The sequence below is a fragment of the Artibeus jamaicensis genome, unplaced genomic scaffold, assembly GCF_021234435.1.
Source record: "Artibeus jamaicensis isolate MK-2021 breed Jamaican fruit bat unplaced genomic scaffold, CSHL_Jam_final contig_685, whole genome shotgun sequence".
Classification (NCBI taxonomy): Eukaryota; Metazoa; Chordata; class Mammalia; order Chiroptera; family Phyllostomidae; genus Artibeus; species Artibeus jamaicensis.
Window position 1 is genome coordinate 11,360,823 of NW_026521924.1, and position 23,436 is coordinate 11,384,258.

General features: G+C 47.0%; 1 protein-coding gene across 3 annotated transcripts in view; it reads left to right on the plus strand.

The window, feature by feature from the left end:
• The window catches only part of SLC23A2 (solute carrier family 23 member 2), a 130,827-nt gene extending 109,253 nt beyond the window's left edge, over positions 1 to 21,574 (plus strand). For all 3 annotated transcript variants that reach the window (XM_053671310.1, XM_037147747.2, XM_037147746.2), the window contains exons 11-16: positions 2,790 to 2,937; positions 4,536 to 4,641; positions 11,117 to 11,246; positions 12,388 to 12,525; positions 14,759 to 14,854; positions 16,714 to 21,574. In XM_053671310.1, the coding sequence (XP_053527285.1) occupies positions 2,790 to 2,937; positions 4,536 to 4,641; positions 11,117 to 11,246; positions 12,388 to 12,525; positions 14,759 to 14,854; positions 16,714 to 16,946 (851 nt within the window). In that variant the 3' untranslated portion in view covers positions 16,947 to 21,574. The remainder of the gene's footprint in view (positions 1 to 2,789; positions 2,938 to 4,535; positions 4,642 to 11,116; positions 11,247 to 12,387; positions 12,526 to 14,758; positions 14,855 to 16,713) is intronic.
• The last annotated feature ends 1,862 nt before the right edge of the window (positions 21,575 to 23,436 follow it).

Sequence of the window (23,436 nt, forward strand, 5' to 3'; positions counted from 1 at the left end):
GGAGCCATAATCTCTTTTTAAATTTGGTCACAGCTATCAAGTAAACTGATATTCACAAATGGGTGGAAGATGTATCTTAAGATTTAAGTATTGGATAAGTCTTGGTAAGGTGGATGGGAGGGCAATCCCTGGTGAGGTATCATTTGGATTTACATTTACCACCTTCTAGATTCTTCCCCCAAAGTGACTCATGTGAACCTAGTGCTTATTGGTGCTTGCTGCTGTGAGGACTCTGTTCTGGCATTTGGGGATTTTAATTAGAACCAAAGCCTGAGCTTAGTCAGGGTGTGCTAATTTATTCCCCTGTTTAGTGATGACATCTTCACATTTTATAATAACAAGGAGAGAAAGCAGGAAAAGCCAAGAATATTAATTAAGAAGGGGTCAGAGACAACTGTTGTTAAGTGTGTTAAATGAGGGCAACGTCAGCAGTTGTCCCTTCTGTTCCTGACACATTTATAAACACTTTAAAAAGTGTAGTCTTTCTAATAAACACTCTCATTGGGTCATGTGGTCTAAGTATGTATTTATATCTACCTCTTTTTTTTTTTTTTTCAAAAAAAATGCATAGTTCATAAATATACATATAACCCAACATAAAATGAGGTTAAAAGTCAATTGCTGAAGTAGTCGGGAGGAGACCTGGGAGGGCAGGCGGGAGGAAGCCCTGCAGTGCATGCTGGGCGGCTCCTGTGATGAGCACACACAGCCACCGGAGAGGCAGCTGTGCAGGCGCTAAGAGACCGTGCTGCCTGGCTCCCGCTCATGACAGCCCTTCACTGCCATGAGCTGCTCTGGTGGCAGAGCGCCCCTGGGAGTGGCTACCCCAGAAAGCCAGGAGGAGGTAGTCTTAAGTACTCCAATGATTTCAGTTAATTTGGAGATCAGTTTTCATATATGTCTCTGTCTTTAGCATGCTAAAATTTACTTGGGTTGATTGTTAAAATACAGATTTGAGGTCCAAAATGTCAACAGTGCTGAGGTTGAGAACCGTGCTGTAAAGTGACAACACAAATTAAAGGTTCTAGTTGAGGGGAGAGATGAAATAACAGTAAACAGAGAAGGCTGAAGCAAGCAAGGTTTTCAAATGTACATACAATGTGAAGAAAATGGTGTTCATAATTGAGAAGATTATAAATTTAAAATGCTGAAGAACAGTAGATGGAGTAAAGGTTTTATAAATCAAAGTTAAGGGCTTCAGGTACAAGGGGGAAAATAATGGAAAACAGTAAGAATAAAGAGACTAGAAAAGTAACACTATCTGAAAATTAGTAAATGGCAAATTAAAATAAGAATCCTTCCCCTAAATCAAGACACTAGAATGAAGCCACAACTTGACATCAGCAACAAGGTAACCATATAAAAGATTATTTAGAAAATACAAAGTGTTGTTTGTGAAAGAAATCACCTACATGAGAAAAATTTATTCCAAACCCACCCGGAGATGAGATGTTGATGGAGCCCGTTGCTGGCGGACACAGAGCTTGCTGAGCCGTGTCCATTGATGCACATCTTGACCCTCTGGCCGTGAGCCTGTGGGAGCAGTTCTGTTCTCATACACACTCCAGGCATATGAGGGTTCTGCTCATCTTAACTTCATGTGTTACTTTTTGTTCTCAAACCTGAGGTTGCTCCCTTTTACCTGTGAAGCCAAGTGCCTGGATGTGGCATGTGGAGCCCTTCCTAAACCTGCCTGCCCCACATCACACGTGCCCTCTGCTGAGCACTGGCCCATCCCTGTGTGCCTGCCTAGTCCTGCCCTTCTGCTCATGTGCAGGCTGCTGCCTGCCCAGGATGCCCTGTCCCCTCAGCTCCTGCCCTCCAGCCCCTCCCTGGACAGGGACTGTCCTCCTGACTTCCTGACTTGCACTCATTGTGACTCACTTTGGGTTGTTTTCCTTAGAGGTCTCACCCTTACACTGTTCCCGCATCATCCCGCATCTGTTCCCAAACTGCCCTGCTGACCCCACACAGGAGACCCACTTTATCTGTCCATCTTCCGTTTTCTACTGTGCTTTTTAAAACGGATGGTTTAGGACAAGAAGGTCTAGGTACTTTATCAAAGAAGTCTGTTCACTCTAACAGTGACTGTTCCTCATGCTACTTTTATTAAATGGGATCTGTGGCTTTGAAAGTCTAAAAGAGAGGGTTTTTTTTTTCTTTAAAAGTATATCAAATGAAGAATTAACTAAATCCAGATACTCAAAATGAAGCTGCTTGGGGATTTCTCTTGGCTTTCTTAAAGGAAACTATTTAATTTTCCATTACTTGGTTCACTAAATATAAAAGAACTGCTGTAACAGTAGAGAAGGGTTACCTGTACCTTGTGCAACACTTTACTGTTGGGGTTTAAGTTTAGCTGGTGACTTTTCACTGCTTTTTTTATTTTATGCCACCCCCAGAGAAGGGCACCAGTGGTTTGTACAGCGGGGTTAAAATCCTCATACACATTTCCGACCCAACACAGCAGGCTGTTTAGATTGTAATTTAGACACTGGCTTTAAAGCAGGAAGAGAAGGACCAGCCTCTTTCTGCCATACAGTTTCTTTTCAGTTAGGACATAGAGCAGACCAGTCCTGATTATGGCCAGTTTCATCTGACTCAGGAGCTATTCCGAGGCATCTAGCCATTGGGGATGAAGGTTTAAAATAAAGTATCCATGAGCTTCAAAATCTGAGTTGATCTTGTGGAGTCCTCAGATGTCCTGAATGACTTGGTATCTGATCACTTTTGCCTGCCCCCCCCCGCCCCAAGAAAGCGAGGATTTCACGTTTGTCTTCCTTCCGCAGTTCAGTGGGGACTGCCCACCGTCTCCGCAGCTGGCGTCATCGGCATGCTCAGTGCCGTGGTCGCCAGCATCATCGAGTCCATCGGGGACTACTACGCCTGTGCGAGGCTGTCCTGTGCACCACCGCCTCCCATCCACGCAATAAACAGGTACGATCCCGAGAGAATGAGTTTTTCATCGGGCCTAGCACCTCATTACTCTGCTCTTCGGTTTGTCTAGTCTTGGAGAGGAAACCAGGAGTTTCAGCAGAAAGGCAGCCAAGCCTCAGAGCTCTTCACTGGCTCTCTGTCTTTGGACAAGCCGCTGTCCTCATCTTGCTCGTTTGTGACACTGAGCAGAATTCTCACCCTGTTTCTCACAGTGACAATCACATGAGACCCTCTCTGAGGCCACTGTAGACCTTAAACTTGCCAACACATGCCAGACACTGCTGCTGTTCTTTGCTTGGTTTGGGGACATGGGTGAATGTCCCCTTTATTTTTTTTAAGATTTTAGGTTTTTTTAATAATTTTTTTTTCTAAAGATTTCATTTATTTATCTTTAGAGGGGAAGGGAAGGAGAGAGGGAGAGAAACATCAGTGTATGGTTGCCTTTTGTGCATCCCCTGCTGGGAACTGGCCTGCAGGGAACCGGCCTGCAACCCAGGCATGTGCCCTGACTGGGAATCAAACTGCAATCATGTGGTTCACAGGCCCGCGCTCAATGCATTGAGCTACACCAGCCAGGGCTAGATTTTAGTTATTTTTAAAGAGAGGGGAAGGGAGGGAGATAGGGAGAGAAACATCGATTGTTTGCATTTTGCATGTCCCTCAACCAGGGATTGAACCCATAACCCAGGCACATGCCCCAGATGGGGATCAAACCAGCGATCCTTTGCCTTCGGGATAACGCCTTACCAACTGAGCCACACTGGTTTGGGGCACGTCCCCTTTATTCTCGCTTCCCCAGCTGTTCTAAGGAGTAGATGCTGTGCCATCTGTTTACAATTACAATTCATATAAATAGATGAGAGCAGGAATAAATGAAGTCTTCAGAATCTTGAGGTATTGAACTGTGGCCTTAAGGTTCTCAGCACACCTGGTCTTTAGTTTCTGGGTGCCAGGAGTGAATTGGACTCTGGAGTCTGCAGAGAAGATCAAATGACCCAGATCACCCCCCCCCCACCTCGCTCCCACCCCACTGTTGCCCCTCTAAAAGGGATTGCATGCGATGAGATCCAGTGGGCTGGTTTCTTAGCATTTCTTCCATTGGTTCTGTTAGGGTTTACAGTCATGTTTTTATATCTTTCTCCAGTTGAGCTGTCGCACATGATTAAAATACTTGTATGTTGATTTCTTTTTAAGAAGTGTCCATGTTTACACACTGTAATCACAGTGTAATCACTGTGCAATCACAAAGCATGCCCTTCCTGATGAAACTATATATTAATAGCAAAGGAATCAAATCAGTAGACAGTTCATATTTGTCTTAGGTCCCAACAAATGGCCATTTCTCTGGCTAAAATCCTTTAATTTGGAATACTACTTAAAAACTGCCTAATTCATGGTTCACAGAGGTGCTTTTCAAAGTTGAATGAGCACAGTGGTCTGGAGTGGGGCCTGAGACTTGGCATTGCTCACCCCTCCCAGTGTCTGTGGAGGTGATAAATCTCCAGACCAGACCTTCGGGTCACAGCCATTTAGAGCATATTCCAGAGTGTTCCCCCATTGAATGAATGTTCTCTTTGCCCCATTCCTTTACATTTTAGGGGGATTTTCGTGGAGGGTCTCTCCTGTGTTCTCGATGGCATATTTGGTACTGGGAATGGCTCTACTTCATCCAGTCCCAACATTGGAGTTTTGGGAATTACTAAGGTACAAAATTTTTCTAATTAAATGGTTGGGCCACTAGGTGTTGATCTGTTTCATTAATTGGTCTGACCACCTGAGTTCCACAAGGAAGGCCTTCAATTCTCAGATCGTCTCCCTCGTCTCCCTTTTTTGTCGAGGGGTGTCTGGAGTGCTGGTGGGGGTCTCTGCCCCTTCAGGGGGCCTGGGGACCCCTGGCACCGGGTGCTAGCATGCCCCCCTGCATTCTACACATTTTGGGGGGGCACCCCAACCCTGTGCCGTCCTGCTGTTTCAGGGACTTGGGGTACATCCATCAGTGCATAAAAAAGAAAAATATCCCCATCACTGTGGAGTTTACATTCTAGCAGAGGAAACACATAATAAGCAGTAAGCATTCTAAATATGATACAAACGTGGGGCAGGGTGGGAGATGGGAAGTGAGGGTGAGTGTTAAACGGGGTGGTCAGGCTAAGCCTAGCTGAGAAGATGGCCTGGAGCTAAGGTCTGAAGGAAGCCAGGACAGGAGGGAGCTGTGCAGATGCCTGGGGAGTGGGCATTCGGGCCGGGGAGCTGCCAGAGCGAGGCCGCTGTGGTGGCAGGACAGCCTGTTGTAGATCAGCAAGGGCCCTGGAGGCAGCAGAGACTGAGTGGGGGCGGTGCCCCGGGAGGAGGCTATTTGATATGGTTTTGTTTTTGTTTTAAGGATGACTTGGCCGCTATAATGAGAGTAGACCCTGGCAGGTGGGGGAAGAGGTGGAAATGGAAGTCCAGTTAGGAGATGGCATTAGTTCTAGATGAGAGATGATACCACTTGTTACAGGAAAAAAAGTTGATCTTCTAGTAAAGAATTAACATGGTTTTCAAATGGTAGCACCGGAACTCTTCTCTTTTACATGATATCAGTTGTAAAATGAGTGGATTAGACAAGCCATGCAAGTCACTCAGGTTGAACAGGGCCTGTGACCTGTTGCTCCTTCTCCTGACCCACCTTCAAACACAGACACGTGACCCTGGGGCTGCCCCACCTCACAGTTCAGCCTCTGTATGAAGGCGCTTGCTTCTAGGACTTTCAAATGTGTTAGTAACAAATAAACTTTATATCCTGGTTGTTTGGGGGCAGCAATTTTCAACCTTTTTTACTAAAATTCTGCAACACACCAAAAAATACATATTTTGTCAGTCTGACCAAAAAATAGGTATAATTTTGATTCATTCACATTGGACAGCTATTGTTGTGTTTGCTGTTGTCATTTTTTAATTTGAAAACCTAAGGGAATACAGGTCAGTGCCTCTGACTAAATATAATTAAGTACTGCATGCTATAAAAATTCTCACGGCACACTGATTGAATGAAAACTGCTAGTCTAGGCCAAAGCGTGCTGTTTGCCAGGTTTCAGTAGTGCAGCTCGGCCCCCGGCCCTTGTGTGCTGTGCAGCTAGAGACTGTTAGAGTGGATGCCCTGTCCTGGGCAGCCTGCATGGGCCACAGGGCTCCCTCTCCTGAGCCCTGTGTCCTGAGATCTCGGGGGTAAGCTGGAGCCTTCTAGAACTGTTTCACCTCTGTGAAATGAGAAACCCTCCCCATAGCTCTCTGAGGTTCTACAGCCAGATAAGGAGAAACCCAGTACTAGCTAAGTTTGGTTAATCTTGGCTGTAAATCCAGGGGAGAAGGAGCAGGGCACACACAGCACAGGCCTGAAGTTGGTTTTTCTGTGAGCTGTCGGTGCCAGCACAGAGCTCGGCCCCGGATGTGCAGATGGCCCCACCTGGTGCCTGGTACTCTGCGCAGGGTATGTGAGGGCTGCTGATGGGCACCTCCTCCAGTGCTGCCCCTGGGTCCTGTTGCTGCCCGTGGTGAGAACCGGATGCTGAGAATGCAGAGTGGGGCATAAGCAACTTGCTCTTTAACCAGTCTGCTGCATGAACCTGTAGACATATAACTGATGTGAAATAACATCAATGTAAAATTGTCATAGATGGAGGGACTCTTTCTTAGGGGAAGACATTTTGATAAGCCAGCTCCCTTTCTGTACCCCTTTGAAACCCGCCAGGGGCAGGGTCGCTGTGGGAAGTAAGTGGTGCTGCTCATTGGGGTTCCCGTCTAAAACAGGATGGGAGTGGTCTGGGGAGTAATTATTTCTATTTCCGTCTGAATGGTGCCAACTTATTCTGAGAGGCAGCCTGCCAGGGCTTTTCGATGAACTGAATCGATTTTCCTTCTGGACCCTTTGGATCCCTTTCCCAGGCAGAGGCTGCGTCTGCTGGGGGCATTTACATCCCTGCATCTACTGGGGGCGTTTATATCCTGCGATCAGTGTCCATGCCTCATGCAGATGGTGTCAGCCAGCCATCTACGCAGCTGCCTTGCATGGCAAGTGGGACTTGAGCAGAAATTTCTCTGTGGCCTGGGCCCTGCAGCTGGTGGGAGATCCTGTCCAGAGGAGGCACGAGCTATGGGCTGTGTTCTGCCTCTTGTCCAGCTGAAGGATGTGGGACAAGTCACTTTCTTGAGTAGAACTGAGGTCTGAAATCCGGCAGTTCTAGAGCTAGATCTGTCCTGTTACACGTGGCTCTTCAAGTTTACATTAGTTAAAACAAAACATTTATTTCCTCAGTCACAGTAGCCATATTTCAGGAGCTCATGGTCACTCATGGCTAATAATTGCCATAGATCAGCCAGGATGTTTTCATCAGTACAGAAAGTTCTATCTAATGTCAGAATCCCAGGGCATATGGAAAGAGGGTGGTCTGTGGCTCTTTCAAAGAATCCGCCTCCCATTTCTGGCAACTCTCACCTTTGCTATTCTTTATCCAGTTGTGGCTTTCTGTGTCCGTGGAAGTTCTAATCTGCTTGATCAGGCGTGCAGGCAGCTCACCCTGCTGTGTTTTGAAGTTCTGAGGGGTCAGACTGCATGTGCAGGACTTCTCTGCTGAGTGTGTACCAGTGTCTGTCCCACAGAGAGGGGCAGACTTGGGGGAAGTGGCCGCTTTGGGTCCAGCCCTGGCTCCGTCACTTCCTCCCAGTGTGACATCGTACCTCTGAGTCTCCATGCCCTTGTTAACAAGATAGCATGCAAGGCATTGGAATTAGTAACTTGGTGTGAAGCACTTAGCAGAATCCGGCATGTGGTGGGTACTTGGTAAGCTGTAGATACCATCTTCATGTGATAGCGTCAAATGAACTCAAAAAGCATTCGGAGGCTTGAGCTAGAAATAAATGATAAAGATTTATTCAGGGGTCTTAGAATTTGCAAAGTGGGGATACAGCTAAGCAAAGACCCAGAAGCTTTCTAAAGAAGAAAGAAAAATGAACAGTTCTTACCGTAAAAAGTACAGTCTTGGGAATTCCTGCATTCCCATTCATTCAGTCCTTCACTCTTCGCCCCAGGATTGGTCCAAGATGGGTATCAGTCAGATAGCAGGAGGTCAGAAAGGTAGGTGCCAGAGGGTGTAGTCACACCCCATCGTCAGGACAGTGGATGTCAGGTGGTCTGAATACGAGGCCTTCAGGGCGTAATCAGAGGGTCGTCTGGAGGTCTGGTATATGTCCAGATGCATTTACCGGCATTGACGCAGGACTGAAAAGTCCAAAAGTTTAAGTTCCTGGGCCAATTAGAACAGGAATAGAATTGTTTCCTTGTGCCTCAACAAACTTGATTTTAGTAATTTAGCAGATTGACTGTTGTGGCTGTGTTTTATTTCTTCATCTCTTCCTCAGTACTTAGCACTAAGTTTATTTCTTGAGAGTAAACACTGTCTCTGGCTGTAGATCTCCTTGGGGGTGTCCAGAGGAAGATCATATCTCCTCTGCTGCATCCCACACTGTTGAAAGCCTTTGGGAACTTGGAAACGATGGCCCTAGAAGCAGAGCCAAAGTTCAGAAAGGAGGTCAGAGGGGCGTGGGCAGCGGGGAAGGAGGCACAAAGGTTCCGTGTCGGCACTGGAAGGCAGGGATTTCAGACCTGTGTTTGGAAACGTAAGTGTATGGTCGGCACTCAGTTAATATTCGTTGAACACAAGAATGGCCTCATTGCTGCTTGTGTTTTGTTGTTTGGGTTTTTTTTAACAGCATCTAAGGCAGATCTGCCTGGTTTTCCTACAGGATTTATTGTTTCAGGCATTTCTGGGGCCAGCACACTCCCTGCACACCGAACAGGACTGCCTGACCCTGCCGGGAGGCAGTCTTCGCACGGGTGGTTCCCTCGGGCTCTGTGCTCCTTCTCCAGGGAGCCCTTTTATCCCTCAGACCATTCCTGGGACCCCTCATCAACTCTGCAGTTTCTCTTCCCACTGGGCACCTCTACACGATAGAACAATCACAAAAGTACATGAATTTCATCATAAGCTTGTGACTTACTCATCTTTGTATCTGCCTCTCACCCCCGGTCTAACAAGTGTCAGGCACATAGTAGGTCCTTAGAAATGCTTGCTGAAAAATGAGCCATTTATAAACAAAAGGTTTCCTTATCACATGATACAGCCAAGCATAGGCCGTTTTACTGGATTCGCCAGTTTCCTCACCCTGTTCACTGCTTCCCTGCGCTCGGTGCTGTGTGGGAAGAGCCATGGGTGGGGACAGTGGAGCCTGGGTGCCAGTCTGAGGGGACGGGTCCTGGCTGCACAGCCGTCTGCACAGCGAGGTTCCTAATCAGCTGATCCTCCGGTTCCCAGAGAAGCTGCTGGAGGGACACTCCAGACAGCCCCATCCCGCAGAACTCTGGTGCAGTGGTGGCACTTGGGTGGCCCCACGTGGGGGCCACCAGCCTCAGTTGCCTGTGGAGCACTTGTAATGTGACAAGTGCCACTGAGGGACTGGGTCTTACATTTCATTTCACTTTAATTAACTTAAGTGTAAGTAGTCATCCTCTCCTTACTGTAAGTCATACTTAAAGCCCTGTGGACACTCTCCCAGACATTCTGGAACCTCTTCTATGTCCTCTGGATGTTTTCCTGGGAAAGACAGCACAGAGTGGTACCCGGGATGCAAGAGTCTTCAACCCAGTGCCAGTTCCACCTCCCACTACCTGGGTGCTGTGGGCTGGGTGGGAACTTCTAGAAGGCAGGGATCGGGTTTAACAGATACAGTTGAGACGATGTGGAAGTGATGAGTGGTGCTGCCAAAGCAGGAGCAGAGGCGTTGGGGGTTGGGGGGTGTAACCTTAGAATCAAGGAAGGCTTTGCAGGGGAGGTCGCATTTGGATAGGGTTGTTTTTTTAAGATTTTATTTTATTTTTAACCAGGGGAAGGGAGGGGAGGAAGAGGGAGAGGGAGAGAAACATCAGTGCATGGTTGCCTTTCACGCACCCCCCTACTGGGCACCTGGCCCACAATCCAGGCATATGCCCTGACTGGGAATTGAACTGGCAACCCTTTGGTTCACAGGCCATGGGTAGTGTTTCGAAGGATGTGTCTGGGAACCAGCCAGAAGGGGGAGATGCAAAAGGGTGTTTCAGACAGGCCTGGGCCTGCCTGGTACCCTGAGGGACAGGCAGTAAGCCCCCAGCATGGCTGGGGCAGGGCAGGGAGCTCACTGGTGGGCTTCACTCCCGTGGGAAGAGCCTGAGAAGTGCGTTTCAGTTCACAAGCAGCAGGGAACTTGTGTAAGGAACTGACCTCCCAAATCAGTGTATTAGAAAGGTCCTTCTACCACAGGGTAGATGGACCAAGGAAAGGCCAGAGGCAGCAGGCCCAGGTGGGAGGCTATCAAATAGCCTGATGCATGCCGGGTGCTGTACAAACTATTTTATACGTCTTCATATTTAATTCTTAAATAAAACTGCAAGGTTCAGAATTGTAAGGATGGGGATCCTGCAGCCCAGAGGTTAAGAAGCTTGCCGGGTCACGTCAGCAGAGGTGGCATGGGGATGCCAGCCAGGCAGTGGGGCTGAAGCATTCTGCACCTTGTCCTCTAGGCTGTGCCACCTCTAATGAGAAAGACACTGTGAGGAGAAGGATGCTCCAGAAACATTTGGGGGTTTTGTCTGATTTGGGGTACAAGGAAGATGGGATTATTAAGGCTAAAGTGCATTGGGTGGGTTAACTTGGTGAGTGAAGGGTAATGTTAGAAATAGAGAAGAGAAGCACACGCAAAAGGTAGCTTTTGCATCTTGCATATGAGACACTCGAAGGTCATCCCAGCCAGTGCCCGCAGGTGTTAGAAACCTAGGACCTGAGTGCAGGAGCAGGTCCACACTGAGGTGACTGCACCCAGGGCCCAGAGAAGCAGACCGGGTCCCTTTCCTCCGAGTCGAGGGGAGGAGAAGGGGACCGATGGGAATGAGGAAAGGTGATGGGAGTCTTTTTACTCTGGGTGCTTTATAATAATCTATAGTAATTGTGCACTGAGATCAGTCCTCATCATGAAATGCGACTGATTCCTTTTAACTAAAAAATTTAAAAGTAATATAAATTTTGAGTGAGGGTTTTGTCCCATTTGCCCTGAAGGGCCTGGAGAATGTGTGTTGAACTGAACCCCTGCCTCTGATGTGTCCGTCCTGCAGGTCGGCAGCCGTCGGGTGATACAGTACGGGGCCGCCCTCATGCTCGCCCTGGGCACGATCGGGAAGTTCAGTGCCCTCTTCGCCTCCCTCCCGGATCCTGTGCTTGGTGCTCTCTTCTGTACTCTCTTCGGTAAAGTTCCATTCTTTCCTCAGGCTCATTTTATTTCTTCCCATTTGCTAATTTTTCATAGGGATTATGTTTTTTTGCTAAATCTCTTCAGTAAGATTAGCGGTAACAATTTCTATTTTAAAATACAAAAGGAGTCTGATGCCCCCTTTCTCGGCGCCAGACACATGCCAGGTCAGGGCGTTTGCAGCAGGGCCCGGGACCTCTAGAGTCAGGGGACCCGGCCGCCCGGGGTGGGCCAGGGACCAGCACCCCTGACCAGTGCCCTCTCGTACGGTCACCAGGGAGCAGAGGCCAGGGCAGCTGACTGTTGAGAGTGCCTGCACTCTTCTGCAGCCAGGATTTTTGGAGGGTTTGGGGGCGGATGTAGGGTCGAAGGCCTCTCCCGTTAGCAGGTCAGGGGTCAGCAGGAAATTCAGACCCACAAGATGTTTGGACTCAGCAGGGCTGAATCTGTTTCACAGAGAGAAGAGGGGCAGGGGGCCTTTGGCTAAACATTGCTCAGAATTGCATACACGTGCTTATAAACTTTACAAAAGCTACTCTAAAAAATAAACACACAAAAGGATAGGCCTTCAGAACATAAAACCCTATGTTACTCTCAGTTGAATTTCTGTTGAAGGTACAACCAAAGGTAAAATATTTGGTCTAGGGAAAAAAAAAAGATGACATGTAATCTTTCAAATTGGTTTTTAATTGGTGATTTAACTCAACCTGTCTTTCCTTCTGAATATGGCTGTTTAAAATAGACCATTTTTACTGCGGGACTCTATTCTGTCTGTGTGCCATTTAGTTGTCATAGTCGGGGACCGGATATTTGGGTGGGTTTCCCAATTTGATAGAAATGTTTGTATAGAAGTTTCAAGGAGGAACCAATATCCTTAGTTTTTTGCCTGGTCTGGAGAAAACCTTGCAGCAGTGTGACGCTTATGCCCCCAAACAAGCCCAGCAACCTGGGTGGTCCCATCCGACACCCTCCTGCCGCTTGTGCCCTCGTCCTGTCACTGCACTGGTCTTCTGACCGGTTTATGATGGGAGAAAGGACACTGCAGGGAGTCTGCCTTCGACAGCTGCGAGTCACCTGTCATCTGTGAACTCATCCACGTGAGTTATTGCAACTTGCCGTCTGGTGTTTTCTCCCCAGGAATGATCACAGCTGTTGGACTCTCTAACCTGCAGTTCATTGATTTAAATTCTTCCCGGAACCTTTTCGTGCTTGGATTTTCGATCTTCTTTGGGCTGGTTCTTCCAAGTTACCTCCGACAGAACCCTCTTGTCACAGGTAAGGAGCACGGGCCCTGGACCCTGGCAGGTAGTTAGAACCACAGCCACCAGTTTCCAGACAGCTCGTCATCAGTCGGGGGGGGTTGGAACTTCAGGAATTGTCTTGGCGAATGTTCATCTGTGTATTTTATTTGAATCTCACTTAGCTGCTGCTTGTCTGGAGTCCTTTGCACTCTCAGGTGAACTGGTGTGTGTGTGTGTGTGTGTGTGTGTGTGTGTGTGTGTGTGTGTGTGTGTGTGCGCGCGTGTCTAGTGGGCATGTTCGGGTCTCTCTGCCTCTCTCCTCCCAGTGCACCTTCTCCTGTGGGAGAATGCTTGTGCAGGAGACCTTTTGACTTCTCAGACTAAGGCTGTATTAAAGCATGTGATTTCTTGAAACTCTATAGACTTTAAAATACTTGTTTTCCTACAGGGATTATAGCTACTTCGAATTCAAGGTTAACCTTTCAGACTCCCTCTTTAATTCCCCAATGTCATGAAGAATGAAGAAAGGGGAACCATCTTAAGAAATAGCTATTGCTGCTGACATTTTACATAGAATTGGGGACCTTTTTTTTTTTTTTGAAGTGAAATTTACATAACATAAAATTAACCATTTTAAAATTCAGTGGCATTTTAGGACATTTACAATGTTATAACCAGTACCTCATATCTAGTTTTTAAAACAATCTTATTACCCAAAAATAAAATTCCATAACCATTAAGAAGTTATTCCCCATCATTCCTTTCTCCCAGTCCCTGGCAACCACCAGTCTGCTCTCTGTTTTTACGAACTGAACTTTTCTGTATATTTCATATAAATGGAATCCCTGTAATGTGTGTCTTTTAGTGTCTGGCTTCTTGCACTTAGCATAATGTTTACAAGATTCACGCATGACATAGCATAAGTATTTCATTCCTTTAATAGAATGAAATGAAATTCCTGTAATAAAATGTTACAGCTAAGTAACGTCCTATTGTATGTATATATTAAATCTGTTTATCCATTTATTCATTGATGGACATACAGATTGTTTTGTACCTTTTTGACTATTATTAAAATTGATGTACAGTACAATCAATTTTTCTTTCTTTTTTTTTTAAGTCCTGGCTGCTGTAGCTCAGTGGATTGAGCTCAGGCCTGTGAACCAAAGGGTGGCTGGTTCAATTCCCAGTCAGAGCACACACCTGGGTTGCAGGCCACATTCCCCAGTAGGGGGCGCACAAGAGGCAACCAACACATTGATGTTTCTTTCCCTCTCCTTCCCTTCCCCTCTCTCTAAAGATAAATACATTTTTTTAAAAGATTTTTTAGATTCACTTTACACATTCAGTACAATCAGTTCTCATTCGTGGTAATGTTCCTGACCTGTTGCTCCTGGGGGAGGACGGCTACCAGCACCGTAACGATGTGTGAATGAAGCTCATCTAACACGTATTTTCCCTGTGAGGCACATCATGGACTTTCTGCAGTTAGGAACACTAGACGGCCCTTCAGCTCCACACTGGGGGCCATTTTAATCAGCGAAATCACCAACAAAACACAAAAATGCAAAAAAGGCGGTACCGATAGACTGCTGACAGGAGTATAGTCTGACCTGCAATGAGAAGGCGGAGTGCCATCTTGTCTGACCTCAGCCGGTTGGACCTTGTTTGAACATGTGTGTTGGGTGACTCAGTTCTCACTGTGCCGGGTCTGTCCCTGAGTGACTTAGAGCCCCATGAATATTCACTTTGGGGCTTACAAATAAATTTTAGTGTACAGGTGAATTTGCCAATAATGAGGATGAACTGCATTGGTTTGAGTAAATCATATACGTACAAAGACATTTTTATAAATTCAATTGTTTGTAATTAAAGCTAAGCACAGATTAGTAACTTAGGATTCTGAAAACTTGTTTACAGATACCACAAATATTTTTGTTGTCTTCTTAGTCACTTAGTAGTTTTTTCTGCCTTATGCAGTCATTTTTCATATTATTTTTTATCTGCAAACAACAACCGCCAGTGGCTGCGTGTTTTATTATAGGTGACTTCACTCTGTCAGACTGATGGTCTAGGCACCAGTGTTAGCAAATTTTCTTTGATTACTGTGTCTTCGTTGTAGTTTAAACTATTACTTCACATTCACCACAGGAATGTACACTCGTGTGCACTGCCCTGACTGGCGATGAGTGCTCACCCCAGGGCTCCTTTCCAAGGCCAGGCCAGGCCTGGCTGGCAGTGACCCTATCTCTCTGTTTTGTTTTTAGGGATAACAGGAATTGATCAAGTGCTGAACGTCCTTCTCACCACGGCGATGTTTGTAGGAGGATGTGTGGCTTTTATTTTGGATAACACCATCCCAGGTATGTGTTCTATGTCACACCTACTTACTGCTTATGTGAGTTACTTTTTTGCCCAATAAATATAGGAAGCAAGAAGAGTGAGTCAGTTCAAAGCCATGACTGGTTAAAACGGTCTTTTCTGAAATGGTTAAGATAGCACTTCCAGCCTTCTTTTATGCATCAGGTTTTTTGCCGATAAACTTACTGGGTTGTTTTTTTCTTTGCTGAGTTACTTTTCAGAAAAAGCAGACAAATCCCCGGTGTGTGGTGCAGTGGCAGTGGGAGGCCTTGGGCACACGCCAGCCTGCCTGCTCTCCTTCCCAGGCCTTGCCCAGCGCCCTGCAGTTCGGTCTCATCGACTTTCACACCCTTTCTGAGCCAACTAGTAATAGCCTCTGGCACTTCTCTGCTTCGGGAGCCAGCCTTTTAAATGAGTCCTTCCTAAGGCAGCTGTCAGCCAAGTACAACCAAGTGTCAGTGAGTGTGGTGGGCACAGGCTGAGGCCAGGATCAGTGAGCGACCGAGGGAGGCAGGCAGCATTTCTCCGACACCCACAACTCTTGTTTCTCAGCTGGGTCGTGCCCAGTGTCGGGTGACAGAGTAGGATGCGTTGTGGGCTTTGCCTTGTTGCCTTCCTGGCTTCCTACAGGAGGCTGCTGTGTACCATTGTCACATACTGCAGATCCACCGGTAGATTCATCTGCCACAAGGAAGGGTGATGCTTATTCTTGTGCTTAAAGGTTTTATTGAGGTTTTCTCCTCTCAGTCAAGAGGTTGCTGGGGAAACTGAGGATGAACACATGTGGCAAAAGGAATCACATAACATGACTAGGTGGAAGATGTTAGATTTATAGGAGTCAATAACTAATATCCTCTTTTCCTCCTAAGTCAACCAAAGAAAGGAGAGGCAAAAGAAGTTAAAGTCAGCTTTGTTACTGAAATATCAGTGGCAAAGCTGATACCTTACATGTAAGGGGGTCATACCTTACGTGTAAGGAGGGTTCATACCTTACATGTAAGGAGATAATGATGATCTTAAATATTGCACTGCAGACTAACGCTCATCACCCAGGCTCAGGCACAGAAGTGTATTATTAAGTCCTGTTGTAGCTCAGATTGGGTGCCAGTGCTGCTGTCTGCACTAGGAAGACTTGTAAAGAAAGTCCAGGAGCTGCTGAGAGATCTTTCTCCCTGACCTGTCTGTCCAGGTGCAGAGTAGCTCAGAGTGTTACACCGGTGGCGGCTCATCCTCACAGGAGCACAGCAAGTGGGGAACACGTGACGAGTGCAGTGCACTCACACATACACACGCGCGCACACACACTCACTGAAACAGAGAAGGCAGTATGGAATTGGTGTGTCTGGACGGGGATTGCCACGACCAATCGATGGCCGTGCCGTATGTGGTATTACAAGTACTCTGGGCCCCATTTTGCAAGATCAGATTTGCACTTTGGAGAGAAGGGTTTGTGCTGTGGCCATTGTTGGTGCAGTGTTTGAGAACAAATTCGGGCAGCGGGTGGCGAGGTGGAAGACCTGACAGCCAGGTGAGAAACTGATACGACGACCCTGCGAAGCAGTGGCGTGGCCTGGGCCGGACTCCACGGTAAGAATGGAGAACGCGCATCACCTGGAAGGACCAGCAGGAGGCAGCGGCATCGCAGTGTCATGTGAATCTGGAGCAGAAGGAATGAGGGCGGGTTAGCGATTCTCAGATTTCTGGCCCGGGCACCTGGAGAGCTGAGTGCCACCAGGTGTGCTGTGCTGTCGTCCCCGAGGGCTCCACCTGTGCACAGCATCTTGGACTCTCAGTTCGGGGTAGAACCGTTAAACTGATCATTCCGTTCTTTTGTTCCGACGTGTGTGTCTTCCATCCATAGGTACTCTGGAGGAGAGAGGAATCCGAAAGTGGAAGAAGGGCGTGGGCAAAGGGAGCAAGTCGCTCGATGGCATGGAATCCTACGATTTGCCATTTGGCATGAACATTATTAAAAAGTACAGATGCTTCAGCTACTTACCCATCAGCCCAACCTTTGTGGGCTACACGTGGAAAGGCTTCCGGAAGAGCGCAAACAGCCGCAGTTCAGACGAGGACTCGCAGGCCACAGTATAGCTGTAGCTTGCCCTGTGGCCCGGCCGCAGTGAGGCATGAGTCTGGAGTTCCTTGCTGAGTAACAAGCAGTAACATATATGTTTGTATATCTGCATTTACATTCTGCACCCCAGTGCTAAGATTGCAAATAGCTTTTTTTGTTGTAGTTGGTGATTGTGTCTAATACGGTGTCTCACCTATCTCCTTATTTAAGACCTGACCCCTTGCCCTTGAGAGTGTCCACTGCTGGCTGTGGTGACTGAACTTGAAGTTCCTGCCCTCCTGTGGGAGTAGATGTTTGAAATCCACAGTGATTCTTTGTTTTCAGTCCCCCTTCCCCAGCCCACGCTAGCTTTCTTACAAGCCTCCAGGGTCTGGGTGCTTTCTGTCCTGGAAGCACCTGGACTTGCTTGGTATATTTTAAGTTAAAAAAAATTTTTTTTTTTAATTTGACCTCAGCCTGAACCGCAGAGGCCTCCTGTGGTCAAGGGGCACCAGTGTCCTCGCATCGTCACAACTGGTCAAATGTGATTCTGTGTTGCCTGATTCTCTCGTGGGAGGAGGCTGTTGCCCTGACTGCAGACAGTGACACAGCCACCCTGTGCCCCGATCTGTGCAGGGGCAAGGTCTGCACACGCAGTGTCAGCGTGGGAATTCATCTGGGGAGCAGGAGGTGGCGGGGGAAGTACCTAGAAGTCAGTATCTGGTTCTCAGCTGCCCCATCTCGGTGCCACCCTGGCCCAGGCCGGGCCAGCGCATTTCACACTGGCCTCTCTTCACTAGTGGCTGAGACACTCTGCCTGGCATTTCTCACTCCTGTGGTGTGACAGGAATAGAGTGCCACGCAGGGGCACCACGCAGGTGTTTATGGGAGTCTTGGCTCTCCTGTCATGTGGCTGTCAGTTTTTGTCACCTGTGTCTATAAATACAAGCTTTTATTCCTATTTGATGTTACTGACTATAGCGGATTTTTGAAATCAGTGTTTTTCCACGTGACCCTCTTACCTTGCATCCTTCTTACTTGTGTCCCCCTGCTCCTTCCCATTAGAGAAAGAACCAGCATTTGTAAAGCTGTGGACACCATCAGGGAAGCTTGTTGTCATGGCTTTTGAAGGCCAGTAACCATTGTTGTGGTTGTGTTTTGTATTGCTTGATACCATGAAAGTGTAAATACTGTAATGCTTAATCTATTTATCAAAACTGACTACTGGACCAGAGCCCAGAAACCGCGGGTTACATTACATGTGAATTCGTTTTGTGGAGAAGGGAAGCCGGAGCAGGCAACGAACAGCTGCCTGTTGAGCGGTCTGGCGCGCTGGCAAATGCACCACTGCAGTTCTGTTGCTGGTCATTTCTGGCAGTTACGGCTTCGGGAGAGACTGTCTGTGGTTGCCGTGTTGCATGCCCCCGGGGCCTGGTTTTGCACGAGGGGAAGGTTAGATCCCCTGGCCAAACACTGCAGTTCTTGTTCAAGTTATTGCAGAAGGTAGTGGTGAGGAAGGCAGCCAGCAGGTCCCCACTGTTGAGTTCTGATTAAATAACACTAAATTCTTTCTAGGAGAAAAGTAAAAAGACTAGTGTTGAATTTGGTTTGAAAATTTTTCAGCCAAAGGAAAAGCCTGAGGCATAAGGTAGTGACCTTGCTGCATGTGGTCATGCTTTCTAAGTGGTCGTTGACCTGGTTGAGCCTTGGATGGCAGAGGGCGCCGCTGTCTCCAACAGCAGGACCCGTTCTGGTTCTCCAGGGCCTGTGCCAGGGGGCGTGTTCCCGCCCCTAGGCCGCCTCCGCTCCCCCGAACTGGGATGTCTGTGGCCGTGTTGTGTCACCACAGCTCCTCGACTCCTGTGAAGTTTGGGGCTTCAAGGCTTGTTCCGGCAAGAACACTTCATTGTTTTGCCAAGAGCTTATTGCAGGTTAAGTAAAGAATTTAGATTGTATTAGTTTTGTATGTTACCTTGTCTCGAAGTGTATTTGATGCTAGTTTCTTTTGAAGCGCACAGGTTGGTTAACGAGTTTCATCCTTTTAACCTGGTAAGCCCTCGAGGCTGACAGCCCTCTGAGTTGCTCTTAGTTCCTTCTATTTGTATTTTTGCTCAGCATCTATAATTTCTCAGCTTTGAAAAAATGGGGAAAACTATTACACATCCCAAAGGTTTACAGTATTCCAGCTCTGTAGGTGAGCAGAAGGACCCAAACACCCAAATAAAAGCATCTGAACCATCAATAATTCAGAAACAAGTTAAGTTCCTTTCAACTTAACATGACTGCTTATCTCCTGACCAGTGGGTAACACTCGGGGTATGTGCTTCAAGTGTCCAGAAACCCACTTCCTTCCGAAACCCCTCCTTGGGTCAGGTGTTACTGGGAGGTTTCAAATCTGCTGGTCCAGAGCATGTCTGCAAGCATTCGTGTATGGAGGGAGGGCCTGTTGCAAAGGGTTTTTGCCCTTCGTGTTCCATGGGGGCCAATTGAGAGTCTCTGTCCAAGGGAGGAAGGAAGGAGGTCGGCCTCACTGGAGGCCCCATTGAGTCTGGTACTTTCTGCACAGCCTGTGAAATTCACTCACTTGATCGCAGCTGCAGGTTAACTAATCTTGCACGTGCAGCCACGCCAACCATTTCACATTTTAGGAAGCGGTCCTTCTGCTAGCAAATAGGCAACAGACTGAGCCTAATTGAAAGAAAAGGTATTTATCTGCTCCTTGGGTTTAAGCACATGAACTGCAGCGGAGGTTTGGGAGGCCCAGCATGGCCTTGCACGGTTTGTCCTTGTGAACCTCCTGCTTACGCTGTTGGCTGGCCCTGCTGGGGCTGCACACCTGCTTGCTTTGTTGGGCCAATGGAATGTTTTACGATATTTTATATGTAAATGTCCTTGGGCAGGGCATTTAGTCTCCAGTTTCCTCAGTGACCACCTACCCACATCAGCGCATTCACATGAGCCATCCTGATATGATGAGTAAGCAGAAAGTATTTATAAGAACAGCAGATGCTTCCATGTCCTGGTGGAGTGGGTCACGGAGACCCCACCACTGGTTTGGATAAAATACCAAACATGGTTCATAGAATAATGGGAAGTAGCTCCAGTCTCTGTAAGCAATTTTCTTTCTCATTCTCATTAGGGAATCAAACTTACATTCATTGGTACTGAATCTGAGTACCCTTAGAAGGCATCAAATGTACCTCGTAGTGAGTTTCTTGTGATTGATCAGAACAAGAGAAGTGGCTTAACCGGGTCAGCTAGAGTAAAGCATCATTGGGTCCTGATGGTTTCCCATTTTCATGGCAACAAATGCACACACGGGATTTGCTTTATGCTGTAGATTACTAACTTTCATGACAACTTGGTTTATGCATGAATATTGCAGTATTTCCATATAGTAAAATAACATTTCTACCCAGGATAATAGTCACAGTTTTCCGGGGAGGGAATGATATAATTTTCATGACAATGTCATGTGATGATAGAATTTCTCCATTGATGAATCTCTAGTACGTGTGTATACTTTATTTACCCATGCATATATTTTATGACAATGAGCTAAGTTGTTACGACTTTAATCATGTCCCTGCTGAAATACTGGTACTAGCAACCTAGATTTGAAGTATAATCTTCCTTAACGTTGACGCCACAAGAGTGGCCAGGCTAGAGAGAAGGCGAATAAGGAGCTGGGGCGGGAACCTCATTCCGGAACTTGTCTGGCCTGAGCAGAGGCAGCACCCTGCAGACCTCTGCGCTTGGGTGTGTGCACTCGGCCACAAACGCGGGACCAGGCGTGGCGCCGCTGTCACTGGCCCGCTCAGCCACACCCCCGGACAGTGCTGGTTGTGCGAACGAACGTGCCTGAGCGCTGGCAGAGCCCCGTTCTCCAGGAAACTGCCCCTTGGCTTTGGAGAGGGTTTGGGTTCTCACACGCTGCATGTGTTGTGCTCTGTCCCCTTATGGCTTGGACAGGGAGAACAGTAAGGCTCCCCTGCCTCTACCCCACCTAAAGTCACAACCCAAGCAGTGCAAGAAGACCACCCTTTTTGCCAGTGTTCAGTTTCCGCCCACGGACCCCGAAAGCGTGTCCCTGCTGGGGGGTCCCTTAGCAGCAGTCTCGCACACATTCCTGTCCTTCTAGGTTCTTGACTAGGCCTCGTCGTCGTTCTACACAAGTAGCTTCCAGCGTCCTTAGACTTGCTGCGTGTTTCCTGCCATTCAGGAGCCGCTTGCCGGCGTAGCCGTCTCACTGACAGTTCAAGTTAACGCTGTTTCGTTCGTTCATAACAGCCTTTGTTTGACATGTTAATAAATTTCTGACTGTTCTTAAAACAGTGGGGGTGCCTATATTTTCTTTGAGTTTTTGTGACCGACTTTGGCTATGTACCTTTTTGGGATTTTGTTTGTTTTTTTATTTTGCATACTGAGGGTATTTAGGGTGGGATTGTTTTTTGAGATGTGTAATTCTTTTACGGAGTTTTTAAAAAGAATTTTCATATTGTTTTTCTAACATGGCTTCATTAAACGTTTAAGTATTTTAAAAATATGTAATATTTGGACCAGATGTTGTGAATAATAGTAGAGATAAAGCTATTTTATTCTGTATTTTTAAAACTGTTCCGTACAAATAAAAGCTCTCCTGGACGCAGTTCTGCTGTTCACGTGCTTCCTTTGGCCCGTCTTTAAGAAGCTTGTCATGAATTAGAGTCATTTCCCCAAGGGAGGGAAGTCAACTAATAAAAAGTTCAATTCAGCTCTGGTTGGTACTGCTCAGTTGGACTGTTGTCCTGTGGACTGAAAGGTCACAGGTTCAGTTCCCAGTTAGGGCACATGCCTGGGGCGTGGGTTCGGGCCCTGCTCAGGGTGTGTGCGAGAGACGGCCAATTGAAGCTTCATGCTCATATTGATGTTTCTCTCCCTCCCTTCTCTGTGAAATCAGTAAGCATGTCTTCAGGTGAGGATAAAAAAATAATTCAGTTGATTATTTTTCAGTTGATTGTTCAGTTCACAGTCATTATCACTGTCGGGTACCTGCAAGATGCCTGGAGAACCATTATGGGCTCCTTGGAGGATGCCTGAGGGGACGCTGAGGCCTCAGGATGCACGACGGCTGGACTTTGAGTGAAATCATGAGTTTCTCGTTAAGGCAGCAACACCTAGACATTAGGGCTCTTTTAGGGACCGGTGACCAGAAAGACTGCCCACATGGTGGAATCCAAAGCTCCAAGAGCAGCCTTGGTTACTTCAGGCCCACTGAGTATTTAGATGAGCAGGAAATGAGCCAAGCCTGCTGGCTCAGTCAGAGGCGTGGCTCCCCACTGGGCTGAGAAGATGGGTCCAGAGGTGCCTCAGTGTCCTAATTGAGAGAAAACTTAGAGCTCCCTCATTCCCATCTGTGTCCCTGATGCGTCTCACAGTTTGGGCCATGAGTGACCCCACAGCTACTCCTCTGTCCCCAATGTCCTGACCCGTGAGCCATTGCTAGACAACCAGTCATGCAGTGAAATGTTTAATATTATGTTTATATGCATGAAAATGTATAAAGTATACATTTATAAATGTATGAAGTATTTTTGCTTTATAGTAAAAAGTACTTTTACTATAAAAGTGTAAAGTATTATACTTGTCATACTTTTTTAGTACTAAAGTACTACTTAATATTTTATACATAAGTATAATACTAAATACTTTATACATAATACTAAAGTGTAAAGTATTACACTTTACACTTGAAGGTAAAGTATTTTCTAAAATGAAAAGAACACCCACGTTCCCACCCCCAGCTGGGATGATGGCAGCAGCCGGGACTTCACCGACGCTTCAGACAAGCCCCGCCCCCACGGGCCTCTCCTGTTGCATCCCCAATCCCTCACCAAGAGAGAATGACCACCCGGACTTTGGGTTTATTCATTCTTTGCCTTTCTTCATCATTCTGGTATGTATACATAGCCCTAAACAAGTTACCAGTAGTTTTTAATGCAGCATGTTTTTGAACATTACGGAAAAGGCACGATACAGTGTGTGCGTTGTCACGTTTCACTCGTGGTTGGGGTTCATGCTGCTACACACCTAGAATACACTTCATCCGTCTTCACTGCCAGGTAGTGAAATTTAGTGTTCACAAAGACAAAGATCATTCTGGAAGCTTCCAGAGAGAATGAGCGGAGGCAAGACCTGAAGCATTGGAACCAGTGGACACCAGGTTTTCCAGTAGCAACCCTGTTTGCGGAGTTTCCCATTCAAAGACTCAAGGGAAAGCACTCTGAACTTAGAGTTTTATGTCTGGCCACTCAAAAGCCCCTACCTACATACTTCGCAGGAATTACTTCAATGTGAGGAGAAACGAACCCAGGAAGTGCGGTGGGAGATAACTGAGGGAAAAGCGAGCAAGAGATACCTTGGTAAACCTGGTATCCTGGTCCGTCTGTCTGCCATCACAGAAAACCATAGTTTGGGCAGCTTAAAACTAAACATTTCTCACAGTTTGGGAGGCTGGAAGTCAAGGCACTGGCAGACTCAGTATCTGGT